The sequence below is a fragment of the Patella vulgata genome, chromosome 4 (assembly GCF_932274485.2).
Source record: "Patella vulgata chromosome 4, xgPatVulg1.2, whole genome shotgun sequence".
Classification (NCBI taxonomy): Eukaryota; Metazoa; Mollusca; class Gastropoda; family Patellidae; genus Patella; species Patella vulgata.
In genome coordinates, this window is record NC_065882.2 from 57322990 (window position 1) to 57342218 (window position 19229).

The window sequence follows — 19229 nt, forward strand, 5'->3', positions numbered from 1 at the left end:
TGTATTATTTTCAATTCAATAGCTTTAACATTTCAGAATAAAAATTTTCAGATAGCCTCCCGCCTTAATAGAAACACCAGGGTCGTTTCACTCACTAGCACAATAACAAAAGCAAAATATAATTATTATTAATAATTCTATATATTGTGTCAGTCTAAGTATTCACTGTGTTGAATATATAAATAATAACTAAACATATAGACACAAATTTACTGTGTTTAATATATAAATAATAACTAAACATATAGACACAATTATATAAATAATACCTAGACATATAGACACAAATGGTATCCCCAAAGTTCTCTATATTGCATTCATCTATCGTTAAATATTCATAATCATTTATTCATAATATCAATTTCTATATTAAGCCATTTATTATAACCAATTCCGAATGTTCATTGATGCTTTTATGAGAACCTAGAGCTCTGGACGTTATAATTCAATAAAAGTTGAAATTTAATAGAATAGGGCTGTACCTTTCGATAGTATATTCCAGTTAATCATTGAAGCCTATAATGATCTGAGATCATTATTGAAAAATGTTACAGACAACGATACAGACAACCCATACCAATTTTAACAAGATATATGAATTATTGTAGTTTTTCTGCTACGTGGCACACACAACCTTTGATGTCTAATTGGTTATTATCTGATGCAGTATCGTCTAGCCATCCAGTAGCATTTGTTTGGTTTCTTCATTAGATTTTGTCGATGTTTTCAATGAACATCGACATTCTTTCTTTGTCCGTTGTATTCTGTATAAAAAGAAACAGATAGTTAGGTAATATACAAGGTCACCAGCAGTATCGTCGCAGACCCTGAAATACAATAGCCCCTAAATCACATAAGACTCTATGATCCTAAAATATTATGTTATGTTGTATTTTGGTCAATGCCTAAAACCAAAACCTCTTTACTGAAAAAATAACTTGGTTTCAAGTTTTAGAAATTTCTATAGAATTTCAATTAATTGCGATTCGGTTTCTTAGTAATCTATTGTATTCCAAACATATTTTCGGAAAATTGGTTAGTGTGGCTGTGACTGATCTTATATGAGAGGAATTTTACAAACAAAAATGAAATCCTCTATAGAATATTCTAGGTCCAGTATTAAACTTGACCAAGAATACCTTACCTCAAATGTAGCCTGTGCTAGTTTAGCCTTTTCTAAGGCCTCTTGACATCTACGTTTCTCTTTTAGAGCCATGGCTTCAAGTTCAAGTGCTTTTCCACGCTGTTTTCTGGTACAACTGGACAATGCCAACGCTAAAAGCATAATATAATGCTTATAGTTTATTTTATTTTCAAACTACAAAAACAAATGGAATGGGGTTTAACGTCCTACTGTTATGCACTGACTGGGCTAAAGAAGACAGGCATCCGCCATGCTGTTTGCTATAAAGGAAATTTTGCCCGGTCACCGGAAGAACGACCTAATCCATACCCCTATTCCAACTGTTAAGTTTTCTTTTACCTGAAGCCAATGTGTACACGGGGCCTGGGTGTTTTGCCCCATCCGAAAGACTATACGTTGTCTCTTGCCAGGCCCTCTGTCCTGCACCACTATCAAGGAGAACCACGCCGAAAATTAATGATAGACCTTTTGGCCAACACCGAGACTTCCAGGTTAGCGGGCTGAGCCGCCGCGGCTCCCACCTCAAAGACAATGATAATGCATATCTACATATTCTTCAATAAATTATTTGAAGTGGTAACGAAAATGGTTATTATATGTAGTATTGTAAAATTATCCTACAACGAGATGAAGGAAATGGTTGAAGTGGTAACGAAAATGGTTATTATATGTAGTATTGTAAAATTATCCTACAACGAGATGAAGGAAATGGTGGAAATAAACATGGACTTACTTGATTGACTGGCACCTATGACGTAGTCCGGAAATACCTAAGACAAGGAATATTTTTTTTTTTTTATCAAATAATGTCTACATTACATATTTCTTTTTGCTCTTTTAAATTGTATATCTTTGGGGCTGTGTACCGAATTGTGTTGTTTACATCCTGTTTCTGGAATGTGTATTTTATCTCGAATGGGGTGATTAGTTTTCTTGCATTGTATGTTATTATATTGGCGAATAAATGTTATACACCAACGATATCGTAAAGATACATCAATTGACTTAAACTGCCCATAAGTTTTGATCTTGGTTTTTTTATGAAGCAGGAACACAGATAGTATGACGGTGATTGGACGGACACCCGGAACTAATTGTACCGGGATGTAAGATGCTAATCGGATTTACAGAAAACTAATTAGATCACTTATAAAAATATGATCTTCCGGGTGACCTGAGAATATAGATTATAGCATTAAAGTTAAACTTCAGAATAATCCAACGATAAATTAACCGATCATCAATCAGTGTGCTAATATTAATAATCATCCATTTTGAGTCTAACATTATCTTACAGAATGACTATAAATTACCAAAATGAGCCTCGCTCGATGTATCTCATAACTGGCAACACAGTTGGAATTAATTTTTAGATACGTGACTATAAATTTAGAATCTCAGAAATCAAAGAAAAATATCATTATTAATTTTTGATTCTACCGAGTACCTCTATCCGACACTCTTCTAGTGACTTGTAAGGATTAGACCATATAGATAAAAAAATACAGAAAAATATATTCACCTTAACATCTACACTGCTAATGTGTAGAATAAATAAATCTGGTAATAGAGCCATTGCTTCCTCTTCTCCCGACAATAAATGTATATGTATTTTAACCATGATATCTGTTATATATATACACGCATCATTCTTTCCATTCTTTAAAGCCATTTCCGCAATCGTCATTGTTTCCTCTAGAAATTGTATTATTTCCTGCAAATAATAATAATATTACCAAACTCCCACAAAAAACATCAGAAAAAGACAACGCGTAGTCTTTATAAATTCCAGCAGCAAGATAAAAAGTAATAAAGATTCGGTATGAGCTTTGCGAGGAAAAAATAATTGCTAGTCTGAGGCCAAATAAAGTCACCAAAAATAAAAACTGATCTTAGTAAATCAAAACTTTGCTAATGTATTATGTAAAGACAGATTTTTTTGAGTTGTTTTACATGTATAATGTATTGTATTGTATACATCGGTAAATGTTTTATAATAGGCCTACCTAAGACATAAAATTGTTACATTTTGTCTTTTCTTTTATCACACTGGCAGATAAAAATATTCCAGTTGGCGGACAAAAATGTGAACATTTTTTTATATAAAGATTATCATCCATTTTGGCGGAAAAAAATTGAAAGCCAGTGTGAGCCCTGATCGATGGAGTTATGGTCCGATACATGCCAATTTCGAAAGGGATCGAGATCGTTGGGATATAAACTTACATATCAAGTTTCGTCAAAATCGAATAAAATTGTGTCCATAAACAAATTGGAAACGGACGTGCGACCCCACGGACCCGCGACTCACGGGTGGACAGGGGCGAAGACAATATACGTATAAAAACTATCAGATCTTAGATTTTCACAATTGTATATCTACGGAAATGGTGTCATATTCGGCGCAGATTCCGGCAATTGCGATTCTTTAGAGGTGTCAATACTTTCAGGTACCAATTCAATTTATCCAATTGAAATAGGCAAGGAACTAATATCTGGGATCAAATTATACCTTTACTTGTTCCACCATTTCGTTAAGAACGTGGTATTATGTTATCTAGGAATCGAAATGAAATAAAATGGGGTTTAAATACTTTCTTTTCTGTACCGACTGGGCTAATGAAGACGGGCCTGCCATACAGTGTGCTAACTGAGCAATTTTGTATATTAATGTACTTTTTACATCTAATAAGTATTATTTATTGTTTCCACTAGTAGAATAAAATATGTCTTACCTTGCTTGACATTTTTTCTGAGGCAATTGTCTTTTGGTAACATTTAAGGAATAAAATATCCAATTCAGCTTGCAGCAGAATAGAAGGCCTCTCCGAAACAGATTGATCTCTTTTACAACAGGACTCAAATAAAGCCATGACTGAAACGTGATATTTTGACAATATTAACAGCCAATTTGTAACTGTTATGTATCCCTTTGATTCCGATTTCTCAATTGAACATGTCAGACAACGAAACAAACACCTACCAGTAGTTTAATTGTCCGTGCTATTTATAGATCTTGTCACTAAATTAGTGTCTTGTTCTTCTGCCTTTTCCACCCGGAATCGCCAGAAAGTTTTGGGGAATAACTTCCAAAACCCCGGAATTGCCAGAAAAATTTGGGGAATAACTTTCAAAATCCCTGACATTGAGAATTTGATAACAAGGACAATAGCTCAAAAACTAATTGATGGGAAACTATATAATTACTCGGTTTCGATGACAAGGGTAACTAATCTCCCGTTTGGATTTCGAAAGGATTAATCCTTACAACTATTCAAACATTAGCAGCAAGCTTGAATTAATAATCCTAAAAAGAGATCATAAGAACAAAAAAGTTGACTTTCATGGATAGGTATCTAATTCTATTTTTCATTTGTCAAATTGAAGTAACGGCAAATATAAAAAATCAAGCTTAACATGAAATTTTAAGAGGGCACTGACTGTGATTGCTGAGGTAAAATACGAAAACAAAATGTTAACATTTCCAACCTACCATGACAAAGGTATTTGATGAGTCCAAACCAAATGTGACCGGATTCAGACAGTTTCTACAAAAAAAGAAAATTAATTATCAAAATTGCATTATTGATACAAACGGTAATCGAAAGACATACATAATCCCCAATAATCTAATCACATAAAACCTCTCTAGTGATCCTGTATTTGTTTTTTTACCTTCATGATAACAGTTAATCCACATAATATTCGAACCAAAACCTGTACGTCAGTAGAGAAGGGGAGACTATTTTGGTATTCTGATGATGCTCTGGAAGCTAGATATTTGAGCATATTATCATGGAACTGTTTTCCTGCAGAACGATTAAATTGTCCGTTGATAAGTTGTAATTCGACGGCTTGTATAAGAGGCTCAAGGTGATCATCAAGTACCGCATCTGTCTAAAAAAATATAGAAACAGTACAGAAATGGAAACCATTTAACTAAATCTGAGAAAATTGTGAATAGCGTCGAGAAGATTTTGAAAAAATGCAGTGTCATATGGCGCATATGTGGACCTGAATATAACAATCAGTTTTATCAGCTACTAACTCACTGATAACAATAATAATGGCACAACTTTATGCGTAAAACAGTTTGTTCTTTAAGGGGCACACTGCTACTGGAATATGGGGCCATTTTGTCTATTTCGATACGGCATTTAACGATTTTTCGTCATAAAATCCCCAATATCGATCAATGTGGTAATAATGCTATAAAACCTCTAATTGCATACACGAAGAGACCCAGAAAATTATAATTTTAGATAATTAAAACTATAGAACAATTTAAAGTAATACAAAAGAGATCCAATAATAAATTGATTTGTATTGGGCCAATAAACAACCACATTCAAATGTTAAGGGCATAATAAAAGCATTGTGACTACATCATGAGCTATGTCTTCATTTTCCTTTTCTGTCGTAATTGTTTCTGGTTGTTGTTTAACTGACGGTCTATTCTTCTCTGTTATCCTTCGTTTCTCTTCCATTCTTATTACAAATTTTGTCATGTCTTCTTTATCTTCATCAGTCTATAATTAGAAATCGACAGAAATGCAAAAGCCCACCGGCAGACAAACTTCTGTAACCGTGTATATTGTGCACAACAAATTCCTTTAATATTTTAAGGTAGATCGTGCACAAATGGGTCAATGGAAAGTTTTAAGGATACAAAAACAATCGACAAGTAGGACCGGATTAAGCTTGCATCGGGCTACTGGCTGTAAATGTCACTGGGGCCCTTGCATCAACACGAAAATGGGGCATATTCCGATGCATTCTTCCTGGTTGCCGGCGAAATTTATATGCCCACCTTTGTTAGACTCCTTCAATATTGGGGCTCCTGTCTACAGCCAAATCAGTCTCTACCCCCGTACTCCGGCCCTGTCGACAAGTGGGGCAACATATCTCTTATTTATAAAAACTATCATCAGATATTGCAAAAACTGCTAAGGGGATAGGGTCAAACATACCTTATTGATTAGTTCCATGGGATGATTGATCATAATAAGTAATATGTGTCTATTTTATCCGGCAATATCATAAATTGTCTTACCACCATTAAATCTCGAGCTTCTTTCCCTCTCTGGATAGCCAGACTATAAATATTTTTCATTTCATAAGCCTCGGCTTGTAGTTTCAATTTTTGAGCATTTTGAGATTGGTCCAGGGTAATTAATGGTGGAACTATTTGAAAATAATAACAATATCATAACATTTTAAAAAGAAAGGAGCTGTCATAATATTTTCATTTAGATAGACACCAAAATTTTGCGAGAAATAAAGAAACTAAATCAGCGGATGTTATACAAATTATCATAATTATATAATACTGAACGTATTTAGAACTGAAAAACAAAGTGGTATAAAACAGGGATTTATTAATATCCATATTTACCACGGCCATTTTCAAGTCACCATATAATATATATTTCTGATAGATAACTAATATTATGATTTACTGTTTGAATGGCGTTTAGTAATTGAACACATTAAAATAAACACAACAGTTCTATGGATGCCATTTACTGTATTTTATTAAAGCTACGTTTCAACAATGATTCATTTTTTTTATCTTTTTTTTTAAATTTGTTTTTATTGTTATAATAGATATATACAATTTATATATAAAATATATACAAAACAACATACAACAGTTTCAGAACGAAGGATTGATTTATTCATTTTACACTAACTAATGTTTATTTGGGAGAAAGGAAGGTCTATGGTATTAGAGTGGGGCAAAGCGGACAGAATCCTAAAGTGAAAAGTGTGCCAGCAAAATTAGGGAGATGAGAGGATAAGGAGTGGGGGGGGGTCTGAAAGGAAATATCCAATTTTCGAAACAATGTGGGCACGGGACAGGAGTGGTGGAAGAGAGACTACATTTATTTGCTGACGGGGAAGTGTAGAGATGGAAGTTTAAAGGAGCTAAGTCTCTAACTCAATATCATCCAAAATCTTCAACATTTAAAACACGAATTATTTGTCAATTTAAAACAACATTGATGCTGTGATCTTACCGGAAAAGGGTGGGCTTCTGATATCCAATATTTAAGACAAAATAAATATTTTACCATTGGTACACGAATCGTGTACCATAATGCGTTTCAGCCCCAGTTCTAGCAAGAGACTAGAGGAACGAGGCTAGACATATTGCACCAAACCAAACGGCTTGTGTAGACTGGAATAACCAGACGCTAGGAATTTGCACTCGATTGAGACTGCTGGCTTATTTCACGGAACATAACTGATTTGAAATTAGAGTAAAAACGGAAACGATTGAATGTAAATCAGTTTATATACATTCATATTACGGTATTATATGAGTTGCGACCCACTTGTGTCAATTTCTAGGTCCCAAATATTAGCGATTTAGCTCCTTTAAAGGATTTACCTTTCGTGATCAATTGAATGTGTGCTTTTACAAAGTCTCTAATGCCGCTTAAGTGCGTACACATATCAAATAAGTGTGTTTGTGTTTCTGTTTGTCTTTGACAATGGTTATATTTGGTGTTTTGTATATTGAAATTCTGAAATCTTTTTCTCTGTTTTTGAGGTGTAGGTTGAAGTGAAAGGAAAAAATAGGCTTCTTCATCTCACCAAAGCAAACAACATATATCAATTTCAAAACAATCAGATGATAAATGTAGTCTGTAGAGTGTTCACAAGAAATTGTGGACGATGGACGGACGGACGGACGGACGGACGGGGACGACGGCAATATATGACCACATTTCCATGTGGGCGTATAAAAATATTATCTAAATTTAAGGTTTTATTTTCAATGTATATTTTAGGGGTATGTGTTATGTTATTTAGCAATTGAGAATATATTGATTTTGCTGTATTTTAATATGATAGTATGGCAAAGGTAGATATTCATAATATATTCAAGCTGTTCTGGAATTGAAAAGGTACTAATTCCACACCAGTAGTGGAAAAGCCCAGCCCATGCATGGTCAGGATTGTTATGAGTGAGAATGCGTTAAGTTGTTGTAACGTCAATGTATTTAGTTTAAGGGTTATAACTGGTATCTTGAGACCCCCCCCCCCCCCTTTTCTAAGGGTAATTGTAGTGTTTTCCTGCTTATGGATTCTACAGAGTTGGGCCAGCGTACGGAGTAGATTATTTTATTGATGATTTTCAGATGGATGTTGTCTATCTATATATATATTTGTGACTGTCGTTTGTCTGTCTGTCTGTCTGTCTGTTCGGGGTTGGCGGCTACACTAGGTCTGCCCCGAGTCTGAAATTTGGGGTATAGGGGTAGCTCGGACCGGGGAGTAACATAGGCCAGGTGTCGTTAGTCTACCACTTCCGGTTTCGGAGTTATGACCCCCGAGCGAAGCCGGTCTGTTCGGGGTTGGCGGCTACACTAGGTCTGCCCCGAGTCTGAAATTTGGGGTATAGGGGTAGCTCGAACCGGGGAGTAACATAGGCCAGGTGGCGTTAGTCTACCACTTCCGGTTTCGGAGTTATGACCCCCGAGCGAAGCCGGTCTGTTCGGGGTTGGCGGCTACACTAGGTCTGCCCCGAGTCTGAAATTTGGGGTATAGGGGTAGCTCGGACCGGGGAGTAACATAGGCCAGGTGGCATTAGTCTACCACTTCCGGTTTCGGAGTTATGACCCCCGAGCGAAGCCGGTTTGTTCGGGGTTGGCGGCTACACTAGGTCTGCCCCGAGTCTGAAATTTGGGGTATAGGGGTAGCTCGGACCGGGGAGTACCATAGGCCAGGTGGCGTTAGTCTACCACTTCAGGTTTCGGAGCGAAGCCGGGTATCCTGCTAGTAGGAATTATTTTGAGGACATTGGCTCAATGGCGCGTGCATTGTTTACACAAGACGTTACTGATTCGAGCAGAATGGCGCCTTTTACTTATTTTTATAAACATTTACACTAAAATAGGAAATAATTTTTATCTACAAATACATCAAACGTCTTTATTTATTTTTCTAGTACATAAAAAAATATGTTTTAGAATTTAATTTGTCGGAGAAAAAAGTTAATATTTGTGGCTCATTAAGTCGCATCGATGTCATCCTTATCAGTGATTGTCGCGGCCTAGCGAATATTCACTTCTGATCAGTGTGGTATGGGGGATGTCTAATTTTTGAGTCAAAAATTTATACGTTAAATAAACTAGATTTTTGTTATCAAAATCTGGCTTTTCTTTCCTTAATACTCGAGCATATATATCAATCCCGTGGTAGTCAGAATTTTCTAAGAATAATTTAACATGTAAAAAACGACCTTTAAGAAAGTTCGGAGGTGTAACATTTTCACATTTGATATCAGACTTTATCAGAGTCGTCACCCCTTGCTGGACTTTTGTTCTATTATTAACATATAATATCTTATAATTGTACATTATGTTCTAAGTTAGTAATCTCACCATCTGTGAGTAAACCTGTTTCTTGCAAATTTATAATATGACAATTATTGTAAGCTGATACTAAATCAGATAGGTTTTTTTTCGGGTATCGGTGAATATTCAAAGAAAAAATTGATATAGCCATGATTGAAGCGTAGGAGGGGGGTGGGTGTAAGTGGATTTGACGAGTGGGATTAACAATACCTTATAGTTAGATTTCAGGATCACTAATATAAGAATATTCAGTAATTCGACTGTATTTTCTTCAACACTTATATCAATACACAAATAGCTCAAACATAACTTTTCACACTAATGTGCATGTATGAGATATTTGTATACTGTTGTACGGCTTAGGTATTATAATCATACAAGAGTCAATTAAGTGGTCTCTATATGTTGTTTGATTGTTAAGGTAATTTATATATACATCCAGGGTTAACACGCCCTATTAATTAAGTGGTTTTCATCTCTGTATACATTACGATTAGACGTTTATATTATTGCATATGGTTTCATTATTATAATCAAAGGGTCACCGTCTTAATAAAAGATATTTTGAAGTGATCACGGGCCATAACTCTGGCAGTAATTATCGGAAATCGCCAAAAATCAATAGGATTTTTCGTCTCATGACCTTAAACACTGTGTATAAATTTAAAGTCAATCGGATATTAACCTTTGCCTCTAGAGCGCCCACAAAATTTTTTGAAGTGATCAAGGGCCATAACTCTGGCAGTAATTATCGGAAATCGCTGAAAATCAACAGGGTTCTTCGTCTCATGGCCTTAAACACTGTATATAAATTTAAAGTCAATCGGATATTAACCTTAGCCTCTAGAGCGGACCGACGGACGGACGGGAGCGACGACAATATACGACCACATTTCAATGTAGGCGTATAAAAACAAAAATAACACTAAGTCGAAAGTCGACAAGACGGTACACAAGCCAAAATCCAAGTCGAAAATAAGAAATTAGGAAAAAACGAGGGGCGCTATTATCGCATTTTGGCTTGTATGGCGTGCTGTTGCCTCACATTTTGTCGTTACTTCTACTTTTCCTCTTTTCGACTTTCGTGTTTTGAAGGGGCGAAAAGTAGAAATTATGAATGGTAGTTATAGGCTTCCATAGTATTGTGCTTGGTAACGACAAGAGAACCATTGTTGAAACGTGGCTTTAATAGAAGTAATTGTTATCCATAAAACTGTTGTGTTTATTTTAATATTATGATTGTGTATTAAAGTGCGAGTATGACCAGGAAAGTCTAGCTTAGTTATATTCTAGATAAATTACTGAACTCGAGACACATGGATTCATTGATTAACTTTCAAACATTTCCGATTATGTTTGTTGAAATCTTTAATCTTAGAGTGCCATATCATAATATCACAGCCAAAATTCACACCAAAACATTGTTAATTATCATGGACATTATTTCGTTAGTTAGAATTCTGATTTTTTTTTTGTGGAGATCGTAGATAACTAGAGGTTTCTAGTCCACTCGCTCTTTTTATATGAAATAATTTAATGTTACTAACTATCTTTAAATCTTAAGAGTACAAAATCTGGATATTTCTGAAAAAAGATAGAACAGGTAAAAGAACATATCTATTAAAACTCTTTACATGTAAAACATTGGACTGTTACTTTCACATAATAGACAGGGCATTTTTTAGTACAGTTACGTAGTGAAATGCCCCACTGCTGAAAACAATTGTCCCCCAGCTTTGTACAAATAATCTAGAAGCCTTGTGGCAATATTGATGATGTGAAAATTGTACGCTTTTACGACTTGACAGATGAAAAGTAGCATGTTTAGCTAAACCTCACAACAGTAACAAAATTCTCAAGGGTTCACATCTCAAAATTCTTTCAGGTATGCCGAATTCAATAATTCACCCCCACCCCGCTCCCCAACAAGCTTTGGGTAAATCTTTTGACCACAGAGGGGGGGGGGGGGTAGTTATATTAGCATATTTGTGATTTCGCCGAGCTGTTCCACTTTTAATTTTCCATAAAACCAGACACTGTTTGGAATAAATTAATTGCATATTTGATCTTACCATGATAGGAACTGTTTGACAATCTAGGATAATCATATTTATAGCAACTGGTGGAAACTCAATATATATCACTGAATTCTTGCACACACGATACATCAAATGTAAAATTCTCATGGTAATAAAGTGCGATGAAGCTGGGTTGCAATCTATATATGCCGATTTAGCTATATCATAAAACTCTTGCAAAATGTCCATCTGAAACATAACAATATAGGTTGCCATGAGATGAAACATACGTTCACACCACCGACGTTTGTGACATTCTGTAGGTTAATACACAGTAAAAGTGTTATACAGTAAAATATCATTGGTGTATTGACAACAGTTTACAATATAATCAAGGACAGTAATCCTCGACGTAATCATATGTCCTGATACGTGTTGTTCACGTATACATTCCTATCTTTTAAAATAAAGATAAGAACCAAAGCTATGATTTTTGCAAATTATTGAAAGCTGTATCACCCAAGATCATACAGACTTGTATCGCTGGGAACAATGAGCGAAATTTTATTTGTACACAGACGGTGAAACATATACATGTATATGGTTTGGATAATCAACGCCGATCTTTGGTCTTCGAAACCTTTTATAACTTGACCCATTCACATGCCCGCGAATAGTGCAAATTCTGACCGGTCCATTGAAATAAAAATGGAATGGGATATGTAGTCTGGAAATCGGACTTTTTTTGTCAGAAAATACTTACACGTTTCTTTAGTTTCTTAACAGTTAGTTTCTCCACCAATTTATCAATTGTTTTGTCGAACTCAATCAAGTAACCAGCGTTTATACTTATATCTGGTTCTCCATCCTTTACATCAGCATATTCACAAATGGTATCAACCACGCTGATAGCTATAAAGCAAAAGTATTACCTATAATTGGTGGTTGTACGTCAATGGTGTTTAAGCAGCGACGTGTATAGTTGTCTGATTCCGTGTACATGTACACGATGGGTTTCCTTAGATGGGTATCGACTTAAAAATTAATAGTGACCGAGATATTTGTCTAGTGATCCCTTTACCTTTATAGTAAAATGACTAAAATCAATCATTCGCAATAAAAAACTGATTAATCGATAAACAAACCGACGTACGGACGGGATTGACAACAACATACAAGATGACAGTGTTTCGGCAGGATATCCACCCCACCCCTTTAAAAAAAAAATAAAAAAAAAATACGTAGGCTTGCATGACAATTTCTGTTTATTAGCATTTATTTTTATTACAAAACTTGCGTTTTAAATTCAATCTCCTTAAATATTTTGTGTCAGTAATTAAACTATTATGCGTATAGAGTTACCTCGGAATATATAACGTATGACACCAAATAATGATGATATATTGTCTGGATGGTTCTGAAAAACACAAATGTCATGTATTGTTGATTGAAGCGTGCCCTAATAACCCAGTTTCATTTATAATTTATTAAATAGAAACAATTTAAAATGCAGGTATAAAGCTTAAAATTAATTTTATAAAAAGCTCAGACTATTTTCGCCGATTTACTTCCCGAAATGACCTAGTTTCTCTATCTCTCTATCCTTTATAGGCTGTCCAAATAGCAAAACACCAAAATTATAATATATAACATTTGCATCCACCAATAATCCCATGGTCAATACGTATAAGAAATCATCAATAAGCTTAGTGTATGGTGGCTGAAAGCGTCCTTTTAGATCGGCGTGTTTCTAGATACAACGCGAGAGTGGCTAGCTTAACGGCGACCCGCGACTTTCATAACACAAGATGTTGCTCCATCTGTGGCAGAAAGCGTTCTACCCAACGAAAATTTGGGAAAAAGTTAGAGCTGGTCTAAGATATGAGAATTAACATTAAATCAATGGGGAAATATTTAATGATATAAAGGCGTGTACATTTTAAATCTAATTCCAGTATAACTAAACAGGTTTTGAAAGTACACGTGTCTGTAACACTCATAAATTTTAATTTGCCCTAGTGTCACTGAAAATGTTGATATAGCTCGACAGCCCAAACCCATCCAAAATCTCCTCCATTCTGATTTTATATACAAGAAGTAAAATGTAGCTATTGCGCATGTAACTAACTATAAACTTCCGAGGCGAGAGTCGCCGTTAAGCCAGAGCGATGAAAAAGTCGCCGATTTTTTCGGCGACTCTCGTGCTGTGAAAGTCGCGGGTCGCTGTTATGCTAGTACGACGAAAAAGTCGCCGATCGGCGCCTTTTTCGTCGTGCTGGCTTAACGGCGACTCTCGCGTTGTATCTAGAAACACGCCGATCTAAATGGACGCTTTCAGCCACCATATTGGTGTAAACAATAAAAACGGTTTCATTTTCTTTATTGACCAAGAAAGCTGTCCGCGCAAAATTCAATTTATGTAAGCGCATCACCTGGAAGGCGAAAAAAGCCATTCGTTGAATTAGGAATGTCTTTCCCATTCCAGAATCTATAACGTTCACTTCATCCAAATTAGCAGTTAATCTTTCCTGGAACATCTTCCCACTTTCACGATCAAAACAACCAAGACTGAGTTTTCTAACAGCATCACATATTTCTACATCCATGGATTCCTTAGCTCTCTGAACAATAAGCATTCGTCCATAATGAAGAAACGGGTTATCCATTTTCTATTGGAACAAAATAAACAAAACACATAGATATAATTTCTACCATTTAAAGAAATATTTTATTAAATTACGGTACGCTGTGATATTGACAATGATTTAATCGTTGTGTTGTGGAGTATGGATCTGTCTGAAATTAGGTTCAAAGGCAGAGCTTACGTTGAGATATAACTGAAACCAGCGGCTGCCAGGCAGGATACGCCCACATTTTCGAGAGATGGATAGGGAACAAGCAAACAAGAAAGTGATTTTTCCTACAATCAAGGGGATCACGTGGCTAAGTGGGTAAAACGCTAGCTCGCTAGCCTAGAGGTCGGGTGTTCGATCCCTGCATTGGCCGAGAAAGTTCATCCGGTTTTTCCGGCGTGGTTCTCCCTTGTCAGTGATGCAGGACGGAGGGGCTGACAAGGAAAGCTGTATAGTCGTTCGGATGGGACGAACAACCGAGGTTCCGTGTACACATTGGCGTGCACGTAAAAGATCCCTTGACAGTTGTCCTTAGGGTGTAACGGTGATATAATAATACGTTTTTTTAAATTGGATAAAAATTATGACCTCTATAGGGTCCACAAGCTAAAAACGCTATTTTTCGTACAATCAGGGGCCATAATTCAGGACGTTACGGTCCGATATGCGCGAATATCGAAAGGAACCGAAATCTTTGGGTTATAAACTTACATTTCAAGTTTCAACAAAATCGGATAAAAATTGTGACCTCAATAGGGTCCACAACCTTGATATATAGCATATTTTTACGCTATTTGAGAACGAACGGCAGCCATTTTGTCTGTCAATTTTGGGCTGATTTTCACGAATTTCGAACTCAGCCGTCCTTAGGATGTACCGGTGATATAATAATACGTTTTTTTAATCGGATAAAAATTATGACCTCTATAGGGTCCACAAGCTAAAAACGCGATTTTTGGTACAATCAGGGGCCATAAGTCAGGAAGTTACGGTCCGATATGCGCGAATATCGAAAGGAACCGAGATCTTTGGGTTATCAACTTAGATTTCAGGTTTCAACAAAATCGGACAAAAATTGTGACCTCTAAAGTGTCCACAAGCTAAAAATGTGATTTTTCGTACAAACAGGGGCCATAATCCATGAAGTTTCGATCCAATACATACCAATATCGAAAGGAACCGAGATCTTTTGGAGATAAACCTATATTTCAAGTTTCGTCAAAATCGGATAAGAATTGTGACCTGTAGTGTGTCCACAAACAAATTGTGGACGGACGGACAGGGGCGACGACAATATACGTCCACATGAAAATGTGGGCGTATAAAAATAGATCAGATCAATAGAAGTCAACACACCACCTTGACTTAAATCAAAAAGGTTTTGCTCCCTTAACCTTAGTCCAACAGTAACTAGCGTTGGATGCACGCAATGTGACCCACAAATGTTAGTCTGGAAACGATTATACGTGGTACTGGATAATATTTTTAAATACAATCTATTGTAAAATATTAATGCAATCATTAGAATGTTGTACCACGCAGTGATAATGGCTCTGAGAAGAAATGTTTGATTTATTTAGTCTAACTTCTGTAATTTATTGAGGTGAAAAATACCACACAAAGTACATTAGAGAATTCCATAATGGAAAAAAATGGTTAAATGGTTCCAGCTTGTTATGAAAGGGAGCCATACCCAGTTTCGCGCTCGCAATATCCACCACTGCCTTGGAAGTAACTGCAATTTGGCCCACAAGATCACGATTACGGAGTTTAAGCATTTTAACATGAAAAAGGTCGTTTGGCTACTGATCGAGAATTCTAATTGTACTGTGATTATGCAATGGGACACCGAGTCGGCGTGCTGTATGTGCTTCCAATATGGTCCTTTATTCAATTAAGAGAAGTAAACAAATTAGAGCTCAAAGGGGTCCATTTTCACATTTAATTTTTCAAGGATTGCCTTTACTGTCACTGTCTATGCAAAATTAAAAGTTGAATTTGCTCATACTAAACCTAGACTGTTTGTCTACAGTTAGCTCCGCTTCAGAACAAACACTAAGCTCGTTGACCGACATTTTAAGTCCTAAGTCCTAATTATACTTCGAGAATATTGTTGAGTATTTCTTCTGCTCTCCATTTAAAGCGGAAATTTCAAATTTTTAAGTTATATTTTTAAAATTTATTAAAATAAAGCCTTAAAATAGATGGTATCCATAAACAGTCCTACCTTATTAAGGATTATCATATTAATCCTATAATTCACTATTGCCAGCTGAGAAATTTTTAAGTTATATTTTTAAAATTTATTAAAATAAAGCCTTAAAATAGATGGTATCCACAAACAGTCCTACCTTATTAAGGATCATCATATTAATCCTATAATTCACTATTGCCAGCTGAGAAATTGGCAAAAATATCATTTTTAACTTCAAATTCAAACGTTGAGGAAATGGCTGACCATTGTTTTCAATAGGAAAACAAGGGAGGTAATTGTGTTGTCATTTCCTGTGTAAATGAGTTATAGGTGTGAGAATGACACCTATGATCGTAAAATAGTGAGTTGATAACTTATTGAGCAAAAGACATAGAAATAATTATGTTTTGACTTTCTTAGAAAATATGAAATTCTCGCTTTAAGTATTATGGATCTCTGTGTGCCGAATGGAATTAGCTGTCTGTAAAATATCAGAAGTAGATCAACCCATCATAGGGAAACCTTGATATTGTTTGATATATGATCGTGTCACGCACACACACATATTTATGTAAATGATGTTTAAATAAAACACCCCCAAAACATACCAAATTTGACCCTTGTCATGCTCTACAATATTGCACTCTAAATTCTTCGTTATTTATGTCTCACTCTGTATTACCGTTGTAAGTTGAATTTACAAATCAAAAATATTTTATATATGTCAATTTAATGTTTAGATATTCCTGTGTACTTTTTGATTTAGGCATTGTAACATGAATCCCTATAGTTTAAAGTTAGTAATTCCTGTGACCATTATCAAATCTTTCTAACGTTTGGCAGCCATATTTGATATCTAATCACTTTATGCCATAGGCTTATGACAAAATTAAACAAACGTTTGAAATTTAAAAATCAAGAATGACACGTAGGCTAACTGATATTATAAAATTATGTTTGACACCTAAAGTAATAATAATTTGAGCTCTTTAAATAGAATCGCCTTGAAAAGGACTGGTCATATACCGAACTAGGAAAAGGGTGAAATGGTAACGTTACATGCAGTTGTTCACTATCATATTTACAATTACGTACCTTATTATACTTTGGAAAATATGCCCAACAGCCGTCTAAACAGTAATGTAAAACGTAAAGACACACGGGCTATCAGTGTACCTAATTCCAAGATTGAAAGCCTTTCCAAGAAAGCGTACACATCCATGTCATTTTAACCGAGGACATAATATACAGAAAACCTTCTCAGGGTCAAACATTAACTATTAACTATATCGTAAATCATTAATATTTACCTCTCCCCCACCCCCAAACACCCCCGCCCCCACACACAGCTCCGACATAAACACATTCTTTCGTTATCGTTACATACCATATGAATTTTACTGGATAACGAAAGTAAAAGAAATAGGCGACACAGCTTATCAATCGGCACTGCTCGATAAATGTACACAGTACACGGAGTACACCGTTAATTTCCGCATTGACTCCAATACTAATTCTTGTCTCATTGACCAACTCCTAAATTTTTCCAAAATTTTCGCAGGGTTTAGCACTTTCTACCACCGATGAAGCCACATGTGGTAAACTTTTGCTCAAACGCATGTATGAGGTTTTCCATGGAAATCTTGAGATACACAAACTGGGGCATACTGGTAAACATGCAACTGTCCACGCTGGCACTTTTTTTTTAACGTAACTACCTTTTAACTCTCTTATTCATACGCCTGAAGATTCACACAAAATTCAGGGGAACTTTCAAGAAACAAAATCAACTTAGTTTTCAAGATTTCGTAGTAGTCTTTTTATACACTAAACCTTGGTTAGCATGGGCGCAGATTGTCGTCTATTGGATAACTTCCGCATACCAGCTACATAGTTGATTTTGCGTCTAACATACAAAGGGTGATCACGTGGCTAAGTGGGTAACACGCTGGCTCGCTACCCTGGGGTGAATTCGGGCGGTCCAACTCGAGGCACTTGAGTCGACTCGATTTCGTTCGCGCGTCCCGAGTTTCGGTGATGTCGGGTCATGTGACCAACTCGAGTGACCTACACGAATACTCCCCATTCCACGAGGAGCATGTCGAATCGAGTCGAATCGGAACACGTGATCTTCTGAATGAAATGGCGGCGAACGAAATTTGTTTTAAATGTGAAGCCCGTGAGCTTATCACAGACACGCTAGATGAAATCCAGAACCACAGCTGTAAAGCTCCAATAAATGGTAATGAGAAAGCGAGTAAGGCACCAGTGCAGAGTCCAAGTGGGATAGAACAGCATTTTTGGAGCGAGTCGGCAACTAAAGCCATGCTTAACATGCGTTTATCGATGAATAAAGAGTTTCTGAAAGCCCGCGCCCATTCAGTGCTTTGGAAAAAAGTTGTTCAGGCAGTGAAAAAACAAGACTCGGATTTTGAAGCTACCGAAACGCAATGTGTTAACAAGTTCAAGGCAATAAAAAAGCAGTATGTCCAATGTGTTGATCATAACAGCAAAACCGGTAATGATCCAATAACCTGTAAATTTTACGATGAGTTTGATGAAGTGTTCGGTACCTCTGACAGTGCAAAACCCCTGTTTACTTCGGCGAATGAAAAGCGAGAACCCCCAGCCCCCAAAAAGTTCAAGTGTATGGCTAAGAATCAGGGTAAAAATAATGCAGATACAGAGGACGCCGATACCAGTATTGAACTAGAGAAGGATGATGAGGGTGAAGATGTTCCAGGGCGAAAAAAGCGGATTAGAGGCCAACCCACTGCTGTTCTGAAATGGCTTTCCAATTACCAAGAAGATCAAAAAGAGCAATTCAAACAACGGAAAGGCCGAGCTGAAAAACAACATCAGGATAAGTTGGAG

General features: G+C 36.1%; 1 protein-coding gene across 4 annotated transcripts; it reads right to left on the reverse strand.

Annotated features, from left to right (window-relative positions):
• On the reverse strand, positions 1-18034 carry LOC130010347 (uncharacterized). 4 transcript variants are annotated; one of them, XM_050547032.2, is made up of 15 exons: positions 17743-17968; positions 13961-14197; positions 12891-12945; positions 12292-12440; positions 11583-11777; positions 11058-11094; positions 6198-6328; positions 5530-5673; positions 4820-5041; positions 4638-4692; positions 3880-4019; positions 2667-2858; positions 1878-1914; positions 1145-1275; positions 1-764 (listed from the first exon to the last, which is right to left on the reverse strand). In XM_050547032.2, the coding sequence occupies exons 1-15, from the start codon at positions 17743-17745 to the stop codon at positions 708-710; spliced, it is 1785 nt and encodes a 594-aa protein (XP_050402989.1). In that variant the 5' UTR covers positions 17746-17968; the 3' UTR covers positions 1-707. The 4 variants fall into 4 exon arrangements, with proteins under 4 accessions (XP_050402989.1, XP_055956629.1, XP_050402993.1 ...); XM_056100654.1 differs by lacking the exon at positions 17743-17968 and adding an exon at positions 17451-17607; XM_050547036.2 differs by having other exon boundaries at positions 4820-5673; positions 17743-18030.
• Between the last annotated feature and the right edge of the window lie 1195 nt (positions 18035-19229).

Excerpts from the sequence above, each read along its gene's own strand:
- LOC130010347 (XM_050547032.2), bottom strand. Across the intron at positions 6,329-11,057 it reads ACTCTTAAGATTTAAAGATA|TTCCACCATTAATTACCCTG; the intron begins GTTAGTAACATT and ends ATTTTCAAATAG. Across the intron at positions 4,693-4,819 it reads GATTAACTGTTATCATGAAG|AAACTGTCTGAATCCGGTCA; the intron begins GTAAAAAAACAA and ends CTTTTTTTGTAG.